The sequence below is a fragment of the Micropterus dolomieu genome, linkage group LG12 (assembly GCF_021292245.1).
Source record: "Micropterus dolomieu isolate WLL.071019.BEF.003 ecotype Adirondacks linkage group LG12, ASM2129224v1, whole genome shotgun sequence".
Lineage (NCBI taxonomy): Eukaryota > Metazoa > Chordata > Actinopteri > Centrarchiformes > Centrarchidae > Micropterus > Micropterus dolomieu.
Window position 1 is genome coordinate 9,140,675 of NC_060161.1, and position 12,389 is coordinate 9,153,063.

General features: G+C 41.7%; 1 protein-coding gene across 14 annotated transcripts in view; it reads left to right on the forward strand.

Moving 5' to 3' along the window:
* Positions 1 to 12,389, forward strand: part of ablim2 (actin binding LIM protein family, member 2) — a 101,157-nt gene that overhangs the window by 71,994 nt on the left and 16,774 nt on the right. For 5 of the 14 annotated variants that reach the window (XM_046065949.1, XM_046065950.1, XM_046065951.1 and 2 more), the window contains 6 exons: positions 969 to 1,046; positions 1,223 to 1,366; positions 2,411 to 2,443; positions 3,735 to 3,852; positions 4,817 to 4,960; positions 11,050 to 11,157. In XM_046065949.1, the coding sequence (XP_045921905.1) occupies positions 969 to 1,046; positions 1,223 to 1,366; positions 2,411 to 2,443; positions 3,735 to 3,852; positions 4,817 to 4,960; positions 11,050 to 11,157 (625 nt within the window). Of the gene's footprint in view, positions 1 to 968; positions 1,047 to 1,222; positions 1,367 to 2,410; positions 2,444 to 3,734; positions 3,853 to 4,816; positions 5,102 to 11,049; positions 11,158 to 12,389 lie in introns of all 14 variants that reach the window. The other 9 variants (XM_046065948.1, XM_046065947.1, XM_046065952.1 and 6 more) reach the window with 6 other exon arrangements.

The following is a 12,389-nucleotide window of genomic DNA, read 5'->3' on the forward strand; positions in this document are numbered from 1 at the left end:
CCCCCCCCCCCCCCCCCCCCACCCCCCCCCCCCCCCCCCCCCCCCCCAAAAAAAAACAAAACAAACCCCCACTCAACCCTCCACCCTCAACCATCTGCTGCATGGGTTAATCTTTACTGTTAAAGTCTTATTTGCTTCATGTTGAGCAGCAACTGCACACACAGGCCACCTACTGCAAAGACACACAGCGCTACTGTCCAAATTCTTAGGATTTCTATGTAATTATGGGATGCAGAGCTGGCAGATTTGATTGGTCAGTGACTGATGATGCTGTAACATGCTGATTATCAGTTGGTGCATGTACAGGGATGCTTTAATGAGCCGGCATAGTAGACTGGTTTACATTAATGGTAAAATAATGGATAACAAAGTACCTGCATCTGTATCTGCAGAGAGTAACGCTCACACAACCTGACAGACCGAGAACATAACTGATAATCAGGCAAGACAATAAGATTTAACTGTAATAACTGGTTATAATTAGTGTTTATACAAATATCTCATTTGTCCATTCTCTGTCTTCAGCTTGTGTGCTCTAACAAGGATTGTGATTGGTGCTAATTGCCCACGTCTGGCTAATAGCACCACTGTGTGATAAGTATGCGCTTTATGAACATAGTAACACGTGTGGTAAACAAAATGGAACAACAATGTAATGACATTTAATAAAACAGGTCAATAGTTTATATTTAGGGTGTAGTTTAAAATCACACGGGGCAGGAGTCAGGCTGTGGATAGCCTAGTCGAGGGATTCTGTCTGAAGGGAGTTTAATGTGGTTGCTTAAAGGAGAGAAAAAAGCAGAACCTAATATCTCACACAAAGCATGAGCTTAAATGGAAGAACAATGAAAATATATGTAACATCTCTTTCACCACCTGTGTGCGTCTAATATATTTAAACACAAGTGCATGTGTGCGTGCATGTGTGCGTGCGTGTGTGTGTGCGTGTGTGTGTGTGTGTGTTTCAGTTGACCCGGACTTCATCGGAGAGCATCACTTCGGTCCCAGCATCCAGCGCCTCGGGCTCTCCCAGCAGAGTCATCTATGTAAGATTGCGCCTCCTCTACCGACCACCAGGGGGCAGCCGCGGCACATAGTTCAGCTTTTTCCCATAGCCTTCTCAAAGTTTATACAAATCATCTGTAGGAACTGTTTTCTACCTGTTCAAGCTCAGGAGAACGTGAAATACTAGTACGTAATGGTGTCTTCTCTGTACTGCCAGGCCAAACTAGGAGAGGAGACGCTGGACTACAAGGACCTGGCAGCCCTTCCAAAGACCAAGGCCATCTATAACATAGACAGGCCTGACATGCTGTCCTACTCTCCGTACGTCAGCTACCCGTCTGAGGAGAGGCACTACGGAGAGGTAGACCTTTCACTTCTTCTTCCTAACTTAACATCTCTCTGATCCAGGGGTGGAAATGAACCAGGGACATTTACTCAAGTTCTTTACTTAAGTGCTATACTTGTACTAAAAGTATTTCAAATGTATGCTACTTAATACTTCTACGCCTCTACGTTTCACTTTTTACTCCACTATGTTTATTTGGAGGCTAAAGTTACAAGTTATTTATACCTATAACGAGCATCTAAAATATGGTGGTGTGTTTACAGTAATTTAAATGACCAGATAGGATCTAAAAGCAGTAACAGTATTAGTATTAAATTAGCTCCCCCACCACTAGCTCCAACAAAAAATTTTCATTTTATATTGTGTAGATGATGCATTTTGACAAAAGAACACAGTGGCTAATGTGCCTGTATAATGAGTACTTTTACGTTTGATGCTTTAAGTACATTTTGCTGAAAATACTTTTGTACTTCTGAATGCTTTAACTGAAGTATGGAGTCTGAACTTGGTTTTAGAAAGTTGTAGGCTACCTATCTGTACAAGGCTAATAAGCCATTATGTGGCCACTGCATTGGTTCGTATTAGCTAATTTAAATGTTTGTATATATTTAATTTGAAGATGCAGTGAAAACAAGAGTGATTAAAAGCCTGTTTTTTCCAAGCGATTTGATTTGAATAGACCTCTTCTATCTCACACACATGAAACCCTGATTTTAATGGAGCAAACTTCCTTCTGTAGCATCTCCTTCGCCTGTGTTTGTTTTCATTTTTCACCTTGCGCTATCCCTCCATCGTCTGTAACGGTCTTGCTTGCTTCTGTCTCACACACTCACCATTCCTTTGGCGTGCGGTCACAGTCTCATAGTCTGGCCATGTAAACCGAACATAATACTTTGGACCCACTTTATTCAGCTCATCCATCGATCAGGAATGTCCTCACAGTGGACGCCATGACTCACTGACATTGAATGATCGCTCTCATGGTTGGACGGTTAACTCATATAGCCTCACATATGAGTTCGTCCTAATCACTGGCTTTCTCCCCCTCTTCATTTGCAGTCCCCCCAGCTGCTTTCTCCTACTCCTACTGAGGTAATATAATGCACTAAATCTCACACACCCTTCATCACTGCTTTCCTGTGTGTGTGTGTGTGTGTGTGTGTGTGTGTGTGAGTGAGGGCACAAAGGAGTTGCTGGTTTCAGACCTCTTAATCATCGCCCATGTCTCAGATTTGTTTAGTGATTCAAATAGGTCTGGTAGAACATTGCCTCTGCAGGTTGGAGAAGAAATTGACCAATCAGAGCTTTGTAGCAGTTTATTAAGAATGAGGATGTCATTATTTTCATAGCTACCTAAGCTTTTTTTCTGCGGTGTAGCTAGCTAGAAAACAGCTACGGAAAAGTGGCCCCAAAAATAACAAACGTGGATGAGATGAACGCAGCTGTGTGCAGGTTGCAACTTAAATTGGCATATTTCTAAATGTCACAAAACACTTTAAGCTAGCAGCTGTCTTTAAATGTAGCACTTGCAGCAGTTCAGCATGTTTAGTGAAGCTGATGTCCTTGCACGATTCTTGTCATTTTGGGGTTGGATCCACATGGTTGAATGCAGCTATTGTAAGAGGATAAAAGCGCCAACTAAATAAATGAAATGTACTGTAATGCTCCTAGCAACCACTACCACAGCTTCTGCGTCAGATTATCAGGCTAGCCACATTTCCAAATCTCAGATCAGTTAATGCTCTGATTCAATCAAAACAGTATGTGAAACTGAATACACATTACAGTCATTTTCCCATAGTGTAGCCCTGATCAGGTACACAGGTTATAGGGCTGTTAAGTTTTGCCAAAATTTGAAAAAATACATATTTTTATTTAAATATTTTTGTTTGATTGCTGTGAGCATCACAAAGGAAATTCCATTCACCTCCATTGTATTGAAGACAGATGCCAAAAATATCAGAGACAGATATCTAAAAAAAGAAACTAAACTATCAGTGTGGCTACCACTAGATGTAAGTTGGCTGTGTGAGAAAATATTCAAATTGAAATCAGTTTGTCCTTATTATAGTCTGATTGTGATCATCATTCACATTTTTGTGCCTTCATTTTTGCTTGACCATGACTTCTAAAACTACATTTTTTTAATTTGTTGATCCATGTTTAGGGTTTAATCAGCTTGTTATCTTGACTTTTGCTGTGTATTTTCCTAGATCTTTTGTGTTCCTTGTGCGACATGCTTGCTTCGCCTCCTTAAGAATATATCAGAGATTAAGTTACACCCACAGTCCTGACCGATACTGTGAGGAGCGAGGTAATGTTTGTTTCTCAGTAGAATGCGTTGACTTTTTTTTTTGTTTACTTTATGCGTTTGCGCGTCCAGGGCGACGGGCAGAAGTCACCCCGTCAGCGGAGACCCTCCAGCCCCAGCTCCAACAGCTCCCTGGGGGGTTACGGACGTTACACCCCGTCCCGTTCCCCCCAGAATTACAGCCGACCAGGTATCAGCCTCACACACACACAAATGACACACAGCCCATTATCCATATGTTGCTGCTGTAATGTGAAAACCTCCAAGTTTGAATTTTTTTTTGAATTTTTGAACAATCACATTATGAATATTTAAGAGTACACGCATACTTTGTCCTGTTTGTATTTATTTAACTTAGTGAATGACAGGGAACAGGATGGTGGGGTTAAAATGTTTCCGTATGTATTTAGGTGAAAACATCTGTTACAAACATTGCAAATGATTCATCACTTCCTGTATTTTTAGACGATTTCCTGCTGGTGACCATATCCAAAACCAGAAATTAAATTACATGCTCCTCTACGGTCTGATTAAATTCTGCAACCTTGAAATTATACTGTCAGAACCCATTGGACGATCTGAATACTGCATGGCTGTCAAGCTAAGTAAATGTCTCCTATACTTCCTGATAAACTTTCCCCCTGACAGCACCAATCTTTCCTTCCAAAAACATGGATACAATAAGAACATATCTGTCAAATATTATAGTGCAAACAGTGATGAATGCAGCTTGTTTTTATCCATGATGTCATGCTGAGTTTTGGTAAATAAATGAATCTGTACTATTTTAGGCGCTGTAAGAGCAATCTGCAATTGATCTTTGCAGAAATTATTGGTTGGGATAACACCAAATCATCACAAAATTTTCTGACAAAAGACATAAAGCTATTTATACATTGACTTCTGTAGGGATAGCACAAAAAATGATTCAGTTTTTAACTTCTCCCACAAAATGTCTGTTTGGACACCATGTCCTGGAAACCTCTGGAGCTCTCCTAAATATGCATAGATAGGACCACAGATGTATTCCCCTGGATATGTACTATTCCCTAGTTTTCCATGCAAAACCGTAAAAAGATATATATAAAGCCACATACCTTCACAATGTTATCCATTGACTCAACATGTTTCCTGTAATCTGATTGGACATTCAGGGCCAGAGGTATACCTTGGCAGTAAACACAGCAGCCAAGGCCGTGACTCCAGTTCTCTCCTTTTGCCTCCAACCCTCATGGGTGCCATTAAGTACCCCTCCACCTGGGCCAGGGACTCATCTTCCCTCCCTGTGTACGATTCTGGTGGGGCTGAAGGGAGCGGTGGTGGTGTTAGTGGCAAGTACTCACCCTCACCAGCAGGTGGCAGTGCAGGCTTGTCTTTTCACCTAAACCCCACCACCCTTGCCATGCTGCAGCAGCATAACTACGTCCCTTACTTCAGAGGTATCAAAGCACGCTAAGCCGAGACCGAGGGCTGGTCTAATACAGACAATGGACGGCTTTCTGGAGTCATTGCTGCTGACAAACCTTAGACAGAAACAAAAACTGTCTTTTGAAGAATTTCTTAAAACAAATATTTGAAAGGGGACACAAAGCGGGGGTGTTCTCCTAGCAGAACAGAAGCATGCACCCCTTGGATTTATGATCAAAAACATGAAACTCTTGAAAACCTGTTGCTAGACAGATTTCCTCACAGCAGCAATGTGCCGGTCCACTCTGTATTTGGCGGAAGGTCCTGAAGAGTGGTGTGCTGTGATACGACCACAGTTGACTTCACTTGGCATGGGCTGTGGTTATGCACCAAATTAACCATGTGTTGCATACTCACTCAAACTCACTCCGGGTTTTTGGGTCTCTCGATATTCCATAGCTCCATGAGTCATAATGGGGTAATAAAATGTCCTGGTGTGCATTGCATTGAGTCTGAAACCACAGTTTGATCACTCATGCAGATTTAATTTAGTTTATTCTTGAACCAAAGCCATGAAACTGCTAATTATATTCATGATAACGCACGTCACTGAAATCAACATCACAAACCGGTACTGTCACAGTCCCCTGCAGAAAGGCTTATCCAACCACCTCCCTTTGCTTCATCTTCTCCCCATCCCCTGATTTCCCTCACCCCTCAGGGTTCACACAGGACCCCCTACCTGACCCTAAACCTAGGACATCCCTGCATCTCAGTTTACCTCCTCCTAACGGTAAAAAAACCCCACAAGTAGTCTTTCTCTTCTCTGTGTCTGCCTCCCCTAGTGGAATGGTTAGCAGGTTTTGTGATGTTGTTGTCTGGTATCGTGGTGTTGTCGAGTTTCATGGCGTGCATCAAGGTACATTCGTAGGACCACTCGGTTTTCTCATTCTGCTTGCCCTGTTCACTTGTGTCTGTGGACGTGGTTGTTGTTGTGCATGGTTGATGTAGACCTGAGTGTAACCCTGATACAATTGGGGTTTCTCTTTTAGAGGAAGGTTATGGGTGATTTAATTTTTGTGCTTGTCTGTTCCGGTTGTTGACCTATTTTTTTTGCCTGCCTTTGACCTTTAATGTACTCTATATTGTTTTTGTCTGAATGATCCCTTGTTCATTGTCATGTGTCAGACGTTATTCCTTTGGTGTTAACCCGCTTTTGTCCTTCATGTGAATCAGGGAGAGACTGCAGGCTTTGTCCTTTGACTATTAAAAAGACTAATTGAGGTTTACTGGCAGGGAATCATTAGTGAAGTCTGTTGTTTTGACAGAAGCAAAAGTAAGTACATTATCAGCAAATGCATGCCATTCATTGGAAACAACTCCCTTGACCAAGGCACTGACAAACACCACTGCAGCTGCAAACCAAAGAGATAAGATATAGGGATTAGTCAGCATGTTTCAATGGAGACTTGGCCCCACCATTACTGCAACTGTATATATGTATGTGGTATGCTAGTCATTTGCACGTTATCTTAAAAGCACAGTGCCCCTTTAGTTTTAAGTTTTGGTTGATGAACAACCAGTGGACTCTGATCAGAGGACTTTAGAGACCTGCTGGTGATATAGGGCTGCAATAGATCTCTAATGTAGACAACTGTCTGATCCTGCAGAGCTCTGTAAGTGATCACCTCAAGGACCTTGAATTGGATTCTGAATTTGATGGGGACCCAGGGACGACCGATACAGATTGGTGTCACATGGGACCTTTAGGAGGACTTGGTCGAAGGCTTAGTAGCAGCATTTTGGACCACTTGTAGACGATCCAGGGATGTTTTGCTCTGAGGCAAGTGAAGAGGGAGTTACAATAATCAAGACAAGGCTAGATAAAAGTGTGAGCTGTTGAATAGGATTGAATGAAAACAGGAACAAAACAGACACTTGACATGTTGATCCAGAGTCAGAGCTCGGTCCATAGTGACGCCTGGATTTTGTATGGAAATTTAACAGAAGAGGTAAGAGACCTTAGGCCTAGGCCATCCATTATCTTGGGGGTGGACCCTGGATGCACTTACTTTCAATTTTACCTCCAAATAAATTTAATTAAAGCTAATCTCGTCAATTACTTTGGTGAATACAATGTTATTCTAGATTATGAAACCAATAGAAAAAAAACCTCAAGCTGCTGAATCAGAATCAGTATTATTTGTAATAATACAATAATACAATAATAAAATCGAACCCTGGCTACAGTATAGAGAACACATATATACACACTATAAACAAAAACAATATAGACATATTGACAAATAGTGCGGTGAGCAGGAGTAAATTATTATTGTCATTATTATTATGTACATGTCTGAGGTGGATGTGATATACAGGTACACATACATGTATACATGTACACAGTGTATTATGTGCAGATGTTATGTACTTGAGGGAGGTGGATTTGTTATACAGTATATACAATATAAAAATATAACAATATAACAGTATGAACAGCTCTGAAATAGAGAATGATGAATATATAGTAAGTGGTAACCAGTAAACAGGTGGCTGATTAGACAGTGATAGAGGTTGCTTTAAGTGATCGCTGCCTCACTAAAGTGACAAGCTAACGTTCACTATAGACTATAGTATTTTACAAAGTCAGCAAACAGCCTTACCGTCAAACACAATTTTCCCATCTGTGGCGTCCTATTTAAAATTTTCCCACATATTACTTGTCAATTCAATCTCGCGATTATCCGTTCTGCACTGCTCACTAGTTTTCTCCATTTTGCGTTATTTTTAAGATAGCTTCGTTTCAAATGCCCCTGCTAAACAAGTTTGCACAAGGCAAGACCTGTTGCACTCATGCACTGTAACCTTTAGATTTAAACAGATTATTGCAAATCTTTTTTTTTTTTTTACAGTGTTCGAAGTTCAAATTTAATAAAAAGTCCCTACTGAGTTCCTACAGCACCAAGAAGTTGCCATATAGTTTGAGTTTCACGTATAAAGGACCTTTGCCTCAAAAAGGACGTTAGGTAAGAAAACATTTTTCCAACATATCCTTGTTTGGATCATGGCTGATTAAAAGGAGGAGGTCGGGAAGGAAGCAGTGTGGGCTTCCACTCAAAACATTTGCCCAGAAAATCACGAACATGCGGTCCAGGGGTTTGGGTGCTTTTTCCATGACAGGGTAGAGAGGCAGAGAGAGGAGTTCTCTGATGTGGACGATGAAGGAGAGGAGGGGGGACCGAGGAATGAAATAACCCGAGCGGGCCGAGCTGTAATTTAGGGTCTTGTTGCCAGTCGCAGTGGCTTCTAACACACTGCACCGCTGGCCATGTTCAGGCCCTAGTTGTTCTTAACACGCCGTGAAAGAGGGCTATTTGTTTTCGTGCAACAGGCTCATGCTTTAATGAGCTATCAGGTTTCCTCATAGATGTTACTGTGGTAGTAAGACTATAGCAACACTGGCCGTTGTCTAATGGAAATTGAGGGAGAGTTGATGAAAAGACCTTTCAAAGCTGAATAATGCATGCCTTGTCCCTGATTCCTTATTAATGACCTCAAAACCATCATTTATATCTTGTTATTGTTTTTTGATTAACCACCTTGTGTCGAATGTGTAATCCGTTCACATGAGTTATAACGCATCTACTCCCTAAACTCCTCAAGCCTCCAGCACCTCCTACCTTAGCTCCAGATGTTTGTATGGAGGATTTGCCCTTCATCTAGATCTGCACTAACAGTACTCTGGTGTGTACTTGTGTCTTTATGGGCATGTGTGTGTGATTGTGTGAATGTGTAGGAGATCACTCAGGCCAGCACTAACAGCACTGCTGTATGTCTGTGTGTGTGTGTGTGTGTGTGTGTGTGTGTGTGTGTGTGTGTGTGTGTGTGTGTGTGTGTGTGTCAGTGATCTCATCCACTTGCATCCAGATCTCTGCTGGTTCCTCTCTGTCTGAGGGGAGAAGAGTGTGTGTTCAATCAGCCAACACTCTCTCTCGAGCACGCTCTCAATCTCTCTCTGTGTTTCTCCCTCAAAGCTCTGGATGTAGAGTGTTATTGCTATGTATTACTTTTGCCCTTAAGGGTGTCAGTGACTCCATCACCCAGCCTGCCTGTGACGTAACACAATAAGGGTGGACCATGGTTGTGATCATAGAGACACACCACACACGTGCATGCTGTCAGCAAAAATGAATGTATGTATGAATGCCGCGCTCTCACACAACAAAACACACTTAAAGCCCATATGTTGGGAATTTATAGTGTAAACTGTTAAGTGGTGAGAACAAAGTCTCCGGGTTCATCCGTCCCCTAAGTGTTGAAACTACACAGTCTCACTCTCGACTCGTCACATATTCACGCTTGGGCAAGGCCCTTTTGCGCTCAAGCTAGGGACGCTTAGCAACAACAAAAATGCAACGTACGGTGACTCTACAAAATAAAACATTGCCATTTTGAAAAGTTATTAAAGTTGTGAAACGTTGCAATTCGGTCGGGTTTAGGCAAAATTTTCTTGGTTAGGTTAGGAAAAGATCATGGTTTGGGTTTAAATAACTACGTAGGTCAGTTTACGCGTAAGTTAACTTACGTCACTTGCATAGCTTACGCACTTTACGTAACTTGGCTAACTTAAATAAAAATGTTTAATATTGACTTTTTGTCTCACACGGGACACGAACACCAGTCTTCTGGTTCAAAGTCAGGGTTCTGGCCCTCCACCCCCCCCCAACCACCTCCTAACTCAGTCGTTTCTGTTAAATATCATATACCTACCTTTACCGTCAAAAACCGACCCTCCAGGGCTTCCCCCACTGCGTTGAACTATGACGCTATAGTGCGTTACAAACTGACGACGACGCCGTCCATATGTGACGAGTCGGGGAGTGAGAACTGAGAGCTGAGAGCTGTTTTACAATTCAAACAATACCTTTCCAGCTCCTCTTCAACAGCTGTTTCCAAACATTTCTGGGGATTTCCAGACCCAGCAGTCCTATAGTCTGCCATAGGTGTGAAAATGGGCTAGGTTTCGAGAAATGCAAGTTCTGAATGAGTCACTTCAGCGCCTTCAAACTTTGAATATCCTTTGGTAGCTTTTTGCTGGTGGAACAACCGTAGCAGAAACATGTGGTCCAAGGTGGATTGCTCAGTCCAGGTGAAGGGTAGTCGTTGCCCCAAGTAAAGGAGTGAAGGTTTATCATGGGTTCTCATTCATAAGTGATTATGACATTGACTGCAAGTTAGAAGAAGAAGTTAGAAGTAATTCAGACTGTTGTTGTGAATAAGAGTTTTTCTATGAAGCAAAGCTATTGATTTACAATTACTATTGGCCAGTCTTCATCCAAAGTCTCACCTACAGCCATAAGCTTTGCGCAAAACTCTATACTGCAATAAAACTGGGGATAAAATTGTCAAGGAAATTAGTGAGGAAGAGGGGTCTCAAGCTATGTGACAGTACTTAGATTTTAAAGTGCTGCTGCTTGGCCACGTGAGCTGGTTCAGGCAGCTAGCATACCTTCCTTACAAGGTGTTCCAGATGTGACAAGTTGGCAGGAGACCATGGATACTCTTACATCACTGAGCTCACCTTAGTGCTTGGGGATCTACAGGAAGATCTGCCGGGTGATACTGGGAAAAAGGAGACTTGGGCTAAGGGACAACACTAACTGTGCTAAAGTGGTAGCCTTCAAATGTCTGCAGAATGATTTTTGCGTCTCATCACTCAACCGGTCAGCAGAATGGCAGCATTCTTCAGAAACTAAAAAATCTGTGAATTTGGTCAAACCATTTGTTCAGTAAAATAAATGGCTGGGTTATCAAGTCACCTGCACCACTATAATAATCACTGCTTCATATTTGAGCTTTATCAATATGCTTACCATAACGCTGCTTTTTTGCCCCCCGATGCCCTTTGTTTTCTCCCAAACCCTTTCCCTTTTGCCTTTCTTATCCAATGCCCACCCAACTCCATCCCCAACTGGAGGTAGTGAAAGTGGTCGGAGTACCCCCAGCTTATCCACCTATTCTGACGGCAAATCCCCCTCCTCTACTTCTACATACATGGCTGCTCCTCGGCATTTCCACATACCAGGTAGGCAACAGCCACAACGATTGGCTCGCAGCTCAACTTTGAATTTCTCCTACATCTTTGCACATTCTACACAGTGACACTGAGGTGAATCACAGGGTAAGCTATGAGATCATAACAAGTTACAAACACCAAACAAGTGTTCTAAAAAGAGTTGGTACCAACTGTTACATTTAATATTAGAGTCTCTTGTAGAAAGGTTTGTGTCATTAAATAAAATGATTCTACAGTTAACGCCAAGCTGAAAAGCATTGTTTCACTGACCTCCTGTGGTTGAAAGTTTTAAGTCTGTTGCATCTCTACCCTACCCAAAAGTTTAAAAGTTAAAATTATTAAGTTAAAACTTCAACCAACGGAGGTAAGAAAAAACAAGATTTGAATTTGGTGTTCAGTTACTGATTCATGTAAACAACAAGTAAACTCTCTTTTAATCAGATTAGTCTTATTTTTTCCAGTTCGTTGGACTTCATGCATGATAAGTGTCGTGAAGCTATCAGCATGTGTGTGATCTGGGCCCTCATGCAAGAACTTTTTAGTTTTCCGATTTAAACTCTCACTGCTTTTGTGAATTTTTGTCTCGTACAATCGCTCCATATCTGATTCAGCAAATCATCTCAACTAAAAAACATAAATACGTAATCGCATCTAATGCCTTCTTTCAACCTGATGAATTCCACTTGTATATGAGTCAGCAGATGAAAACATAACAAATGTAGCTAGATCCGACCGGGACAAACGTCAGAACATTGCAGAGCCATGACGGAAATAAAGAAGAAATGGATTTATCTGATGTCAAGTAGTTTAACTATTTACGGCATTGAAAACAGCTGTTGGTCTGTGCATTTTATGACAGACTAGAATCATCGGTGACCTCGTACAATAACTACATTACTCCATCATGCGGTCACACAGCGTTCTTATGGGATTAGTTCTTTTTTAACCAGTTTACCTTCTCATATAGTACCACAGGTTTATTGGGAGAAGATGAACCAGTTTTTAACCTCTTTTATCCAGCAGGGGAATTGTATCTTCAAAAAATTCCTAGGCTCCGACAGATGTCTTCATCTGCCCAGAAAGATCAAATGTTTGCCATTTCCACAGACCTATCATATGTAGATTCTCAAATAGTGACTGGGGCCTTTAATTACCTCAACTGCAGAGGGCCTTTATTTCTAATTCCCTCTGTTTGTAGTGTAAGTATATTTTAGTATGAAGCCGACTTGTTATCTGAACTG